At 40.7% G+C, this 16,132-nt stretch overlaps 1 protein-coding gene across 1 annotated transcript in view; it reads right to left on the bottom strand.

Annotated features, from left to right (window-relative positions):
* The window catches only part of LOC133603496 (neural-cadherin), a 422,478-nt gene that overhangs the window by 24,693 nt on the left and 381,653 nt on the right, over positions 1 to 16,132 (bottom strand). The window contains exons 28-32 of the mRNA XM_072913050.1: positions 9,748 to 9,875; positions 4,767 to 4,894; positions 4,557 to 4,668; positions 4,263 to 4,443; positions 1,858 to 2,024 (exon numbers count right to left, since the gene is read on the bottom strand). Coding sequence (XP_072769151.1) covers positions 1,858 to 2,024; positions 4,263 to 4,443; positions 4,557 to 4,668; positions 4,767 to 4,894; positions 9,748 to 9,875 — 716 coding nt within the window. The remainder of the gene's footprint in view (positions 1 to 1,857; positions 2,025 to 4,262; positions 4,444 to 4,556; positions 4,669 to 4,766; positions 4,895 to 9,747; positions 9,876 to 16,132) is intronic.

Genomic DNA, 16,132 nt, shown 5'->3' with positions numbered 1-16,132 from the left:
TATTGTTGCCAATGCCCTCAGATCAGGAGTGCGTTCCTCACACTTTGTGTGCGCAATTGCAGCAAGCAGAACGAGGCTTTTAAGAAGTTAAAAAAATGTTTTAGAAAGACTAGGCCTATATTTTCGTTAGGTAAAAAAAATGTTCTGAATTTATTTCAATGAATATTAACTTGTTAACGTTATAATGCTCAAATAGGGACGAGGGCGGGGTGCACAGTGAAGCAGTGAACAATTTCGCGACAAAGATGAACCTTTATTGATTGATCTGCAGCCATGACAAAATATCAGACAATCTCCATTGTCAACGACAGGCAGGAAAATAAAGATAAACACATAGCCTATATATATATATATATATACGTTTTTAAGTTGAAATAAAAAAATAAATAAAAAATGTGCCTCATAAGCCTTAGGCTGTCAATCACGCGCACAAACTTAAATTATACAATAACATATGTATGTCATCTCTATTTAAACAAAAATAAATTAAATAAATAATAATAATAAATTACCTGCAACTTATTGGCCAAGACAAATAGCTGAAGGGGGGAAATCAAACCCATCAGACTGCACTTTATCATCAAACTTGAATTATAATGAAAATAGACGGTCGCGACAAACAAAGCAGGCTAAATATCCTTACATTGTCACCAATCGGAGATGCGCTTCACTTGAAAGCGAGGCCAAATAATTATTCACACATAGTAGTATATCTCGAATAGAAAAAAAGCACAATAAACAACGCAATTGCCTTAATTCCTTTGCATTGTAGTGCGCCCAAACAACACGTAACCATCAAAATTATTTAGCTGACCGAACTCAATATAGGTTAGACATGGGCTTATTTGGTGTAGCCTATAGGTAACGTAGACTAATTCGTTTAACATATCCAACCGTATGTCTACTTACTTTTTTTTTTGTTAGCACTATGCAGGAATAAAATGGCATCCACAGTGCCAGGATTCATGCGAGAGCGCCTGGCCTCTAAAATGCGCCCTGCTGCGCCACTTGTTGCTGGGACACGGTGCCTGATGAACAATTGACTGTTTCAAAGAGTGCTGCTCGTTTTTCGTATGTGGGTATCAACATTTAACTATGTATATATATTTCTGAATTGGTTCAACCGCCAACCGCCCGCATCTATTTAAAATAAATTTTTACCCGCCCGACCCGCGGTTTATCCGCGGACTCCGCGGTTGTGTCCGCAAACCGCGCATCTCTAATATATATATATATATATATATATATATATGTATATATCTGTATCTGTTTATATTTTATTTTATTTATTATTACTATTACTATTTTTTTTGCTGTTTTTGTTTTGTTTATTTAATCGATGTATTCATAGATATTACTTTGTTTTTGTTGTTGTTGTTTTTTGTTTTTTTGGGGGGTGGGGGTGGGTGGTATGGATGGGATATGAACAAAAATATTTTGACATATAGGGCAGACAATAGATATATGATTTATGTGAATATGATGTAATGGATAGGAATGTCTGATGCTGGATGTCAATAAAAAAAAAAATAAAAAAAATAGAGAAATAAGAAATGATTACTTTAAAAAAAAGTAGTTTTATACTTGATGACACAGCTTTGCAACACTTGATATTCTAGTTTCAAGCATGTTTTACTCAATATAGGTCATCACATCTCAGCAACAAGCTGTAATATCTTACTGAGATCATTTAGGACCAAAACCCTTAAAACAAGTAAAACACTCACACAGCAAATATCACCCTTATTTGACATATTTCATCTTACTTACATTTCAGTTTTTGCAGTGTGTTACTCCACTTTTATTACTGCCTTACTTTTTTTGGTGAGTTGATTGTTTTCCACTCATACGGCTCACCTCCAGCACGATGTACTTGTTGGCCTCCCGGGACGTCACGGAGAGCAGGGTGCCCGAGGTGGCCCTCGTGCGCAGGAGCATCTGGATGTTGGTGCGGCGGCTGTTGCTGCCTCCTCGAAGGTGGAACCTCAGCGCGCTGTTTGAGTCCAAAGAGAATTCTGGAAGTACTGAATGGACGCACATGGATTTAGTCAGGATGTGGTTTGAGCTCTGGATTGCAGGTTTAAAGAGGAACTGCACCTTTTTTTGTGGAAGTTTGTATATTATTCACAATCTTTATGTAAGACAAGAACACATATATCTTTTTTTTTTTAATGCATTCTAAGTCGTAAAATACGGCTAGTCTGAGGTGGCTAACAATCCAGCTAATGAAAGCCCATAAAGCCCTCTAAAAACATCCAAAATCTGCCAACAATACTCCATTTATCAGGTTCAAACACTGATGACATCTATTAAACAAGACAATAAGCAAAGAATCAAACAGAGACAGAATGAAATTTGGCTCAATTTGAGGAGAATCGTCTGGTCCGTACTCTTGTGCAGTCTCCAGCAAGCTCTGCCGAAAGATTGCACGCCTCCTTTTATTTGGACCTTCCCTGACCACATGGCCACAGCTGTTTCTAAGGGACGAGGGCCGTAAACAGTTCACAGAAAAGGTCGGTTCAAAAAAGAGGTCGTAAAAGAGTTCGTCTGGAACTTGGGCAGATCCTGCCTTCTCGCCGCTTTGTAGTCCTTGGGTTAAAACAATATATTTCTGTTGATTGAAACAGAAACACCTTCATGTTGCTTCCCCCCTTACACAGTGGAGTTTTACAAGCCTTCTTCTTGGTAGGTTTCAAAGACAGCTTTTGCTTCTCACCGGGCACTCAACGTTTTTGTGATAACTTAGAAACATTTATTCTAACAATTTACATTACTTTAACCAAGCATTAGCGACATTGTTATTATAATACTACCTAGTGGTTAGAGTGTCCGCCCTGAGATCGGTAGGTTGTGAGTTCAAACCAAAGACTATAAAAATGGGACCCGTTACCTCCCTGCTTGGCACTCAGCATCAAGGGTTGGAATCACCAAAAATGATTCCCGGGCGTGGCCACCGCTGCCGCTCACTGCTCCCCTCACCTCCCAGGGGGTGATCAAGGGTGATGGGTCAAATGTAGAGAATAATTTTGCCACACCTCGTGTGGTGCTTTGACTTTAACTTAACTATTTTCAGTGGTGCCGTGATCTAACTAGCTTATATTGACATATTGAGCCGGTGAGCTGCTGCATCGCCTCTGAGTTGGTGAAAGTTAATTCTTGATTATAAATCATGTCTCTCACCTGGATAGTAGAAGGTTGTGGACAGAAACCGAGAAGTTGGTCAACTTTGACACCCGGAGATGGCGAGAAAGTTCTTTTTTTTAAAACATTTTGGGAGGATTAAAATTCAGCTTCTAAAAGTTGTAGATCATCCTCCTTATACTCAGCCTCAAAATATAAGTTTCCGGATCATCATTTGTCCTAAAGTAGTCTTTGTTGTCTTGAAGTGAAGTCTTCCATGTTTAGTAGTGTTGTTGTTGAAGGGAAAAGCAAACGTTGTGATGCGTCTGTGAAATTAATACTCTGCCGTATGCTTAAAATTAGCTGTGAAGGTTTCCCTCCTGGCCGACAGATCTTCGGTAGCCTGGTAGATAGTTTGAATACAGTCACTATGGCGGGAAACTAGCTTTGTCGCTAAAACTTGCGCATTTACAGCTATGTTGATCAAATAAACTAATAAAACGAAAATGAAAAAAAAATTAGGTTGTGGGGGGGCGTGGCCTGCGGACCTGCAGCGAAGCAGGATGTGCCAGGACCGGCTTCGAGATCAGCGACAGGTGCTTAGATGACCCACCTGGGAGTGTTTGTCTGATCACCTGGGGGAGTTGTTGATGGTGGAGAGCAAACACAAACACGAGCGAGACACAGACAAACTGACGGCTGAAAAGCAACAGGAAGAACATTTATTGAAAAAAATAAAAAATAAATTCTTTGCTCCTCCGGGTTCTTCAGACCACCAAGAACGGACATGACAGCCTCGTTCATATTTGTGAACAATGTTTTATTTTTCAATAAATGTTCTTCCTGTTGCTTTTCAGCCATCAGTTTATGTCTCGCCCTCGCTCGTGCTCGCTCTCCACCATCAACAACTCCACCTCCCCTTCCCGACTGCTGCCTTTAACAGAGCGACAGGTGATCAGACAAACACTCCCAGGTGGGTCATCTACGCGCCTGTCGCTGATCTCCAAGTCGGTCCTGGCACACCCTGCTTCGCTGCAGGTCTGCAGGCCACGCCCCCCCCCATATGAGGTTTTTGAATGACAAGCAAAATCCCCCAAAAATGCAGTTTGCCTTTAAGAACACACACACACACACACACACACCTGAGTCACACTTGTGTCCGCTGTACCCAGGGTGACACTCGCAGCTGAAGGCGCCCCAGTCGGCAAGGCAGGAAGCGTGGGCGCCGCAGGAGGGCCCGCCCGCCGTCACGCACACGCCGTCGGTCACCTTGCACCCGGGGCTGCTGTCCACGCTCTCGCCGGGCGACGCCAGGTCGTACACCTGAGGGCGACACACGCCTGTAATCAGCGCTGGAACACCTCGGGAGCGTCGTCACGGCGAAAGTGAGGGATGACTTTTGTCGCCGTGACAACGGCATGTCATCAGCCGCTCACCTCGCTGTCCACCGCCAGGTCGCGGATGCAGCCTGAGAAGCTCTGGTAACGCCGGCGAGTAGACGCCTCCTTTACGCCGCCCAGCTGAAGAGGCTGATACACGTTTAGATACCTTAGGAGAGGAAGAAGGGTCGATAAGAGGGAAACGAATGTTGCAATGGCAAATTGCTCCTCCAGAGGCAGCAGTGAGTCACTTAGTCCACTTCCCACCTCTCGTTGCCGGGCGTCTCTCCTGCAACTCTGCAGCTGGACTCGTTTGGCTCGTGGAGATCTCCGCTGAGTCCCTCCAGCTCGCTCACTGGCGCCCCCAAACACTGGTCCAGGACCAGCTGCACAGCCTGCACACACACACACACACAGGCACACACACATTATGACCTCCTGTCTCACAACGCAAACCCAGAAGCTGCAATACATACAGAATAGTACTGCTAGGATCCTGATGAGAGTGCAGAAATACGACCATATCGCACCAATTCTCAAATCCCTTCACTGGCTTCCTGTTCCACTCAGGATTGAATTCAAAGTCTCCCTACTAACCCACTATGGAAATGCCCCCCTCTACCTCAAAGAACTGCTCACCCCCAAACCCTCCACACGACACCTCCGCTCCGGAGAGTCTAACCTCCTCCAACCTCCGAGGACAAAGCTACGAACAATGCCGCTCCCAGTCTGTGGAACGCTCTCCCTGACCACCTGAGGGCACCACAGACTGTGGATGCTTTTAAAAAAGGCTTAAAAACCCTTCTTTTTAAAAAAGCCTCTTTTTTTTTAGATATACGCATACTAGTTCTAGCTATTTGGCTGTTCTAGTTTTTATTTTTTATTATCTTTGTATTTTTTATCTTTTTAATACTCCCAGTCTGTGGAACGCTCTCCCTGACCACCTGAGGGCACCACAGACTGTAGATGCTTTTAAAAAAGGCTTAAAAACCCTTCTTTTTAAAAAAGCCTTTTTTTTTTTTTTTTTTTTTTTAGATATATGCATACTAGTTCTAGCTATTTGGCTGTTCTCGTTTTTATATTTTATCTTTGTATTTTTATTTTTTTAATACTCCCAGTCTGTGGAACGCTCTCCCTGACCACCTGAGGGCACCACAGACTGTGGATGCTTTAAAAAAAAAAAGGCTTAAAAACCCTTCTTTAAAAAAAAGCTTTTTTTAGATAGATGCATACTAGTTCTAGCTATTTGGCTGTTCTCGTTTTTATATTTTATTATCTTTGTATTTTTATTTTTTTAATACTCCCAGTCTGTGGAACGCTCTCCCTGACCACCTGAGGGCACCACAGACTGTGGATGCTTTTAAAAAAGGCTTAAAACCCTTCTTTAAAAAAAAAGCTTTTTTTTTTTAGATATACGCATACTAGTTCTAGCTATTTGGCTGTTCTAGTTTTTATATTTTATTATCTTTGTATTTTTATTTTTTTAATACTCCCAGTCTGTGGAACGCTCTCCCTGACCACCTGAGGGCACCACAGACTGTGGATGCTTTAAAAAAAAGGCTTAAAAACCCTTCTTTTAAAAAAAACATTTTTTTTAGATATATGCTTACTAGTTCTAGCTATTTGGCTGTTCTCGTTTTTATATTTTATCTTTGTATTTTTATTTTTTTAATACTCCCAGTCTGTGGAACGCTCTCCCTGACCACCTGAGGGCACCACAGACTGTGGATGCTTTTTTAAAAAAAAAAGGCTTAAAAACCCTTCTTTAAAAAAAAGCTTTTTTTAGATAGATGCATACTAGTTCTAGCTATTTGGCTGTTCTCGTTTTTATATTTTATTATCTTTGTATTTTTATTTTTTTAATACTCCCAGTCTGTGGAACGCTCTCCCTGACCACCTGAGGGCACCACAGACTGTGGATGCTTTTAAAAAAGGCTTAAAACCCTTCTTTAAAAAAAAGCATTTTTTTTTTTAGATATACGCATACTAGTTCTAGCTATTTGGCTGTTCTAGTTTTTATATTTTATTATCTTTGTATTTTTATTTTTTTAATACTCCCAGTCTGTGGAACGCTCTCCCTGACCACCTGAGGGCACCACAGACTGTGGATGCTTTTATAAAAAAGGCTTAAAAACCCTTCTTTTAAAAAAGCCTTTTTTTAGATATATGCATACCGTACTAGTTCTAGCTATTTGGCTGTTCTCGTTTTTATATTTTATTATCTTTGTATTTTTATTTTTTTAATACTCCCAGTCTGTGGAACGCTCTCCCTGACCACCTGAGGGCACCACAGACTGTAGATGCTTTAAAAAAAAGGCTTAAAACCCTTCTTTTAAAAAAAGCCTTTTTTTAGATGTATGCATACGAGTTCTAGCTATTTGGCTGTTCTAGTTTTTATTTTGTATTATCTTTGTATTTTTATTTTTTTAATACTCCCAGTCTGTGGAACGCTCTCCCTGACCACCTGAGGGCACCACAGACTGTGGATGCTTTAAAAAAAAGGCTTAAAAACCCTTCTTTTAAAAAAAGCCTCTTTTTTTTTTAGATATATGCATACTAGTTCTAGCTATTTGGCTGTTCTCGTTTTTATATTTTATTATCTTTGTATTTTTATTTTTTTAATACTCCCAGTCTGTGGAACGCTCTCCCTGACCACCTGAGGGCACCACAGACTGTGGATGCTTTTAAAAAAGGCTTAAAAACCGTCTTTTTAAAAAAGCCTTTTTTTTTTTAGATATATGCATACTAGTTCTGGCTATTTGGCTGTTCTAGTTTTTATTTTTTATTATCTTTGTATTTTTATTTTTTTAATACACTCTAGCACTTTGAGGTTGTTTACTCAATGTAAAGTGCTTTTTACAAATAAAATCTGTTATTATTATTATTATTTTTGAAGCCGGTGATAATCTACTCTCTAATTCAGTGGTTCTCACACTTTTTTTTCACCAAGTACCACCTCAGAAAACACCTGGCTCTACGAGTACCATCATAATGACCAACAATAAATCAATAGATCAAGAGTCAACCGAGAACCACCAAAAAGCAGGTCTGCAATGAATTGGAAGCTGCTGGAACACAGGTGTCAGTGTCCACAGTCAAGCGTGTTTTGCATCGCCATGGACTGAGAGGAGGGCAGCAAGGTGAAAGATGGGTTAGTGCGTCTGCCTCACAATACGAAGGTCCTGAGTTCGATCCTGCGCTCGGGATCTTTCTGTGTGGAGTTTGCATGTTCTCCCTGTGACTGCGTGGGTTCCCTCCGGGTACTCCGGCTTCCTCCCACCTCCAAAGACATGCACCTGGGGATAAGTTGATTGGCAACACTAAATTGGCCCTCGTGTGTGAATGTTGTCTGTCTATCTGTGTTGGCCCTGTGATGAGGTCGCAACTTGTCCAGGGTGTACCCCGCCTTCCGCCCGATTGTAGCTGAGATAGGCTCCAGCACCCCCCGTGACCCCTAAGGGAATAAGCGATAGAAAATGGATGGATGGATATATACAAACCCCGTTTCCATATGAGTTGGGAAATTGTGTTAGATGTAAATATAAACGAAATACAATGATTTGCAAATCCTTTTCAACCCATATTCAATTGAATGCACTACAAAGACAACATATTTGATGTTCAAACTCATAAACTTTATTATTTAAAAAAAAAAAATAATTAACTTAGAATTTCATGGCTGCAACACGTGCCAAAGTAGTTGGGAAAGGGCATGTTCACCACTGTGTTACATGGCCTTTCCTTTTAACAACACTCAGTAAACGTTTGGGAACTGAAGAGACACATTTTTGAAGTTTCTCAGGTGGAATTCTTTCCCATTCTTGCTTGATGTACAGCTTAAGTTGTTCAACAGTCCGGGGGTCTCCGGCATTAAAGTTACGTCATTATTTTAGGCTTCATAATGCGCCACACATTTTCAATGGGAGACAGGTCTGGACTACAGGCAGGCCAGTCTAGTACCTACACTCTTTTACTATGAAGCCACGTTGATGTAACATGTGGCTTGGCATTGTATTGCTGAAATAAGCAGGGGCGTCCATGGTAACGTTGCTTGGATGGCAACATATGTTGCTCCAAAACCTGTATGTACCTTTCAGCATTAATGGCGCCTTCACAGATGTGTAAGTTACCCATGTCTTGGGCACTAATACACCCCCATACCATCACAGATGCTGGCTTTTCAACTTTGCGCCTATAACAATCCGGATGGTTCTTTTCCTCTTTGGTTCGGAGGACACGACGTCCACAGTTTCCAAAAACAATTTGAAATGTGGACTCGTCAGACCACAGAACACTTTTCCACTTTGTATCAGTCCATCTTAGATGAGCTCAGGCCCAGCGAAGCCGACAGCGTTTCTGAGTGTTGTTGATAAACGTTTTTTGCCTTGCATAGGAGAGTTTTAACTTGCACTTACAGATGTAGCGACCAACTGTAGTGACTAACAGCGGGTTTCTAAAGTGTTCCTGAGCCCATGTGGTGATATCCATTACACACTGATGTCGCTTGTTGATGCAGTACAGCTTGAGGGATCGAAGGTCACGGGTTTAGCTGCTTACGTGCAGTGATTTCTCCAGAATCTCTGAACCCTTTGATGATATTACGGACCGTAGATGGTAAAATCCCAAAACTCCTTGCAATAGCTGGTTGAGAAAGGATTTTCTTAAACTGTTCAACAATTTGCTCACACATTTGTTGACAAAGTGGTGACCCTCGCCCCATCCTTGTTTGTGAATGACTGAGCATTTCATGGAATCTACTTTTATACCCAATCATGGCACCCACCTGTTCCCAATTTGCCTGCACACCTGTGGGATGTTCCAAATAAGTGTTTGATGAGCATTCTTTAACTTTATCAGTCTTTATTGCCACCTTTCCCAACTTCTTTGTCACGTGTTGCTGGCATCAAATTCTAAAGTTAATGATTATTTTCAAAAAAAAAATAAATGTTTATCAGTTTGAACATCAAATATGTTGTCTTTGTAGCATATTCAACTGAATATGGGTTGAAAAGGATTTGCAAATCATTGTATTCTGTTTGTATTTACATCTAACACAATTTCCCAACTCATATGGAAACGGGGTTTGTATGTATATGACCACATTTTTTTAGCCCAATGCGGTCCCCAAGTCAAACAGTTTTGACACCGCTGGTCTAAACTGTCACAATCATCATAATTTGTAGTAAATGGAATATAGAAGTGATACATCAGCAAAATAAGACCAATAGAGTAGAGAATGTCACCCGACCTTCCCATCGCTAGTGATGTCGAGGCGATGCCAGCGGCGGTCGGCAACGTTGGACGCAGGCGGCAGCTGCAGGGTCAACGTCCCAGAGCCGTGGTTCACGTTCAGTACCGGAATGCCGTTCTTCAACTCTGGATGGAAAAGGTTAACGTTGCTAAATTGATCGGCCACTAGGGAGCAGTCATCAACACTAACTGAAAAGAGCCAGGAAATGACACCCAACAATATGTCCAGACATAACCTTTTTTTTCCTCCTAAGATGCTGCTGGTTGGAGGAGCTTTGTGTTTTAATGTTTTTTTTTTTGCCTTTTGGTTGTTTGATTGAGCTCTATGGTAATTGCTCCGTGCGTTATTTTTTTCCCACTTCGATCAAATTTTTGCGGCCCTTTAACACGCACGAAAACTCACCACTTTTTGCATGCACGTCTGGTCTGGTGAAACATGTTTTACATTTAAATTCAAATTTTAATAATAAAAAAAAAAGCTCCTGTCCCCAGTTTCATGTAACGTCACAAAAATTGCCGAAAACGGCCGTTATGACAAGACGCACATAAAAGTCCCAAGAAGCCATATTTGAAAACAAACAGGAAGTCGGCCAAATTGGTTTCCGTCAGCTATTTCTCGGCCACAAAAAAGGGGTCGTACTTTACTCAACTCCTCCTGGGGACTTTGACCGAATGAATAGGGGTTAAAAGTAGAGATGTCCGATAAATGCTTTAAAATGTAAAGCGTAAATTCTGGCCTATAAGTCGCTACCTTTTTCCCTACACTTTGAACCCTTCGGCTTATAAAACGGTGCTGCTACTTTACATATTTTTCTTCGCCGGTGGCCATAATGCAAATAGTTAAAAAACAAAACGGGCAAAAACACTGAAAATGTGTTTTAATTAGGGATGTCCGATAATGGCTTTTTGCCGATGTCTGATATTCCGATATTGTCCAACTCTTTAATTACCGATACCGATATCAACCGATATATACAGTCGTGAAATTAACACATTACTATGCCTAATTTGGACAACCAGGTATGGTGAAGATAAGGTAATTTAAAAAATAAATAAATAAATAAAATAAGATAAATAAATTTAAAAAAAATTCTTGAACAAAAAAGAAAGTAAAACAATATAAAAACAGTTACATAGAAACTAGTAATTAATGAAAATTAGTAAAATTAACTGTTAAAGGTTAGTACTATTATTGTACCAGCAGCACACACAATCATGTGTGCTTACGGACTGTATCCCTTGCAGACTGTATTGATATATATTGATATATAATGTAGGAACCAGAATATTAATAACAGAAAGAAACAACCCTTTTGTGTGACGAGTGTAAATGGGGGAGGGAGGTTTTTTGGGTTGGTGCACTAATTGTAAGTGTATCTTGTGTTTTTTATGTTGATTTAATAAAAAATAATTTTTTAAAAAAAAAACAAAAAAAAACGATACCGATAATTAAAAAAACGATACCGATAATTTCCGATATTACATTTTAACGCATTTATCGGCCAATAATATCGACGGGCCGATATTATCGGACATCTCTAGTTTTAATGTTTTTGCTATGGTGCCATTATAGACAAGTTCGCTCACTGCAGGTGCTGCAGAGTCCTTCCATTTAGGGCTTTCAACCGGAAGTAGAAGTGCCGCTCCGTCTTTCATAGCGTTATTACTAGAGATGTCCAATAATATCGGACTACCGATAATATCTGCCGATAAATGCTTTAAAATGTAAAATCGGAAATTATTGGCATCGGTTTCAAAAAGTAAAATATAGGACTTTTTAAAACGCCGCTATACGGAGTGGTACATGGACGTAGGGAGAAGTACAGAGCGCCAATAAACCTTAAAGACACTGCCTATGCGTGCCGGCCCAATCACATAATATCTACGGCTTTTCACACACACACACGTGAATGCAAGGCATACTTGGTCAACAGCCATACAGGTCACACTGAGGGTGGCCGTATAAACAACTTTAACACTGTTACAAATATGCGCCACACTGTGAACCCACACCAAACAAGAATGACAAACACATTTCGGGAGAACATCCGCACCGTAACACAACAGAACAAATACCCAGAACACCTTGCAGCACTAACTCTTCCGGGACGCTACAATATACACCAGGGGTGTCAAACAATATAGAGTGGGCCAAAATGTAAAACTGAACAAAGCCGCGGGCCAAGGTTGAACAAATTAACCTTTTTGATAGGGACCCAAACAAGTTTTGCATTAAATATTGAACAAGCAAGGCTTATATAACTTTATAGTGACATGCAAAATCGAGTTTCAATTAATAATAATTAAAAAATATCAATGGCATATCAAATACAATTTAAATAAAAATTGAATGCCTCTTTTCTATTTGCAGCCTTCTGAGGTAAATATCAACATTAACTTTTTCCACAGGCTAATAAATGTGAAAATAAAATAACAATGAATAAACCAACCATTCAGGACTTTAAACTGCTCAGTTTGCAACACACTGATCTAATGTGATGTGCCCAAGCCAGATACCTGACATCTTTTCTTGGATGCTAGTTCATTAATGTCGGGGCTCAGGCTTTGAGCTGAGGCAACCTTCATTATTGAACGAAGGTGTTCATCAGTCATTATATCTCGTATTACACAGTCTTGGGGGCGTGCCTTCCAGGCGCTGCTTTTAACGTCCTCTACGAGCTGACGTCACTTCCGCTTCTCATCCCTTCTAACAACGTGCCCGCCCTGTACGCACACACATGTAAATGCAAAGCATACTTCATTGACAGCGATACAGTTTACACTGAGAGTGGCCGTATAAGCAACTTTAACATTGTTAGAAATATACGCCACACTGTGAATCCACACTAAACAAGAATGACAAACACATTTTGGGAGAACATCCACACAGTAACACAACATAAACACAACAGAACAAATACCCAGAACCCTTTGTAGCACTAACTCTTCCGGGACGCTACAATATACACCCCCGCTACCTCCAAACCCCGCCACACACACACACCCACCTTGTAGCGTCCCGGAAGAGTTAGTGCTGCAAAGGGTTCTGGGTATTTGTTCTGTTGTGTTTATGTTGTGTTACTGTGCGGATGTTCTCCCAAAATGTGTTTGTCATTCTTGTTTGGTGTGGATTCACAGTGTGGCGTATATTTCTAACAATGTTAAAGTTGCTTATACGGCCACTCTCAGTGTAAACGTTGCATTTACGTGTGTGTGCGTACAGGGCGGGCACGTTGTTAGAAGGGATGAGAAGCGGAAGTGACGTCAGCTCGTAGAGGACGTTAAAAGCAGTGCCTGGAAGGCACGCCCCCAAGACTGTGTAATACGAGATATAATGACTGATGAACACCTTCGTTCGATAATGAAGGTTGCCTCAGCTCAAAGCCTGAGCCCCGACATTAATGAACTAGCATCCAAGAAAAGATGGCAGGTATCTGGGTTGGGCACATCACATTAGATCAGTGTGTTGCAAACTGAGCAGTTTAAAGTCCTGAATGGTTGTTGCACTGGACGAAAAGGGGACGTTACAATTCTCGGGAGGGGCACTGAAATTTGGGAGTCTCCCGGGAGGTTTGGCAAGTATGAGAATAAGCGGTGTATAATCGGCGGGCCAGCTCTAGTCATACTTGCCAACCCTCCCGGATTTTCCGGGAGACTCCCGAAATTCAGCGCCTCTCCCGAAAACCTCCCGGGACACATTTTCTCCCGAAAATCTCCCGAAATTCAGGCGGAGCTGGAAGCCACGCCCCCTCCAGCTCCATGCGGACCTGAGTGACGTCAGGTGCGCAACACCACGTAAATCGTTGGCCAACCAAAAAGTAACCCCAGTACGCTATAGCCAACATTCACCAGGAGATGGCAACAGACAAACATAGATCACTATTACATTCCTCCCCTTTTAGAAATGTATAGAAGTTACTCAAAATAAATAAACAACCCAACCAAAAAATGCAGCAGCTCAATTAAAAAACTGTACTTAAGCCACATTCTTTTCTTTTTAGTACTGAATTCTTAACCCTCATTTGTAAAAAAATAACATGCTTATTATACAAACAGTATTTGTACACCTTTAACACAGATTTTTATACTGTCTTCAGAGTTTCAGTTTTTTTGGTGGTACTCGAAACCTTTCTGGGTACCTGCGAAAGGGTGTTCAGCATGGTTGGAAAAATAGTGACAGAGAATAGAACAAGGATGGACAATTCAACCCTTAACTCAACAATGAGTAGATGAGTGTTATGTGTGTGTATATGTGTAAATAAATGAACACTGAAATTCAAGTATTCCTTTTATTTATATATATATATATATATATATATATATATATATATATATATATATATATAATAAAATAAATATATATATAGCTAGAATTCACTGAAAGTCAAGTATTTCTTATATATATATATATATATATATATATATATATATATATATATATAATAAAATAAATATATATATAGCTAGAATTCACTGAAAGTCAAGTATTTCTTATATATATATATATATATATATATATATGAAATACTTGACTTGGTGAATTCGAGCTGTAAATATACCGCCCCCAACCACGCCCCCGCCCCACGCCGACCACGCCCCCCACCTCCCGAAATCGGAGGTCTCAAGGTTGGCAAGTATGGCTCTAGTGTTAATTTGATATCACCTCACGGGCCAAATTAAATTACACGGTATTACTTAAATTACCCTTGCTTTTTTGTAGAAGTTAGCATGTGTGTGCTAATTGATCATTTTGTTGCGGTGTCAGCTGAGAAACCCCATTAAAAAGTTCATTAGTAGTCAATTCTTTGGTGCACACGTGCTCCCTTCAACATCCTCTTATCCGCCGTGCGTGTCGGATGAGCCATTGCGCGTGTCGCCCCCGCCAACGTTATCGAACGTGTTAATGACAAAAGCCGGGCCGTGATCAATGAAGCAGCCATCTTTGATTTTCCCCTCGCCGAACGACGCCACGGCAGCCGGCGGGCTGGACAATGACGTAACTTTAATGCCACGAGATTATGCAAGGCGTGTCTGAAAGGCCACGGGCGGGCTGATCCTATAACGCCACATCAGGACCGCCGGGAGCTGACATTAACGCCCCGTGATGCTCTTTGTCTGCTGACAGCTTGCATTGATTGGCTCTGATTGTTGGACGGAACAATAGGATCAGCATGTTTGTTCGTGGCATTTAAAGCACAAATCCAAGTCTCAACTAACTTCCACCAGCGCTAAGACCTTGGAAATACTTGCAAACGCCGGATTTGAACATTCTGACCACACACTGTAAATTCACTTTTTGTTAAAAAAAAAAAGTATGCATCTGAATGGAATCATTTCCCACCGCACATCTGATGACCTATTGTACATGGTAATTGTTAGAGATGTCCGATAATATCGGACTGCCGATAAATGCTTTAAAATGTAATATCGGAAAATATCGGTATCGGTTTCAAAAAGTAAAATGTATGACTTTTTAAAACGCCGCTGTGTACACGGACGTAGGGAGAAGTACAGAGCGCCAATAAACCTAAAAGGCACTGCCTTTACGTGCCGGCCCAGTCACATAATATCTACGGCTTTCCAAACACACAAATGAATGCAATTCATACTTAGTCAACAGCCATACAGGTCACACTGAGGGTGGCCGTATAAACAACTTTAACACTGTTACAAATATGCGCCACACTGTGAACCCACACCAAACAAGAATGACAAACACATTTCGGGAGAACATCCGCACCGTAACACAACAGAACAAATACCCAGAATCCCTTGCAGCACTAACTCTTCCGGGACGCTACAATATACACCCCCCGCTCACCCCGCCCACCTCAACCTCCTGAAAGAGCATGTCCCAAATTCCAAGCTGCTGTTTTGAGGCATGTTAAAAAAAAAAAGCACTTTGTGACTTCAATAATAAATATGGCAGTGCCATGTTGGCACTTTTTTCCATAACTTGAGTTGATTTATTTTGGAAAACCTTGTTACATTGTTTAATGCATCCATCGGGGCATCACAACAAAATTAGGCATAATAATGTGTTAATTCCACGACTGTATGTATCGGTTGATATCGGAATCGGCAAAATAAGAGTTGGACAATATCGGAATATCGGCAAAAAAGCCATTATCGGACATCTCTACTTGTGAGTGTGGATGACACACCTTTGCATCAGTTGATTTTCTAGTTTAAAGCATGTTTTACTCATTATAGGTCATAAAATCTAAGCAACAAGCTGTAATATCTTACTGAGACCATTTAGGACCAAAACCCTTAAAACAAGTAAAACACTCTGACATAAAATCTGCTTAGTGACTAAAATATTAAATGTGACTTAAAATTAAAGTTGCTATGTTATTCTATTAACTCAGCTTTACTTACTT

Source organism: Nerophis lumbriciformis, linkage group LG04, assembly GCF_033978685.3.
Source record: "Nerophis lumbriciformis linkage group LG04, RoL_Nlum_v2.1, whole genome shotgun sequence".
NCBI lineage: Eukaryota > Metazoa > Chordata > Actinopteri > Syngnathiformes > Syngnathidae > Nerophis > Nerophis lumbriciformis.
This window is presented reverse-complemented; position numbering and strand designations above follow the sequence as displayed.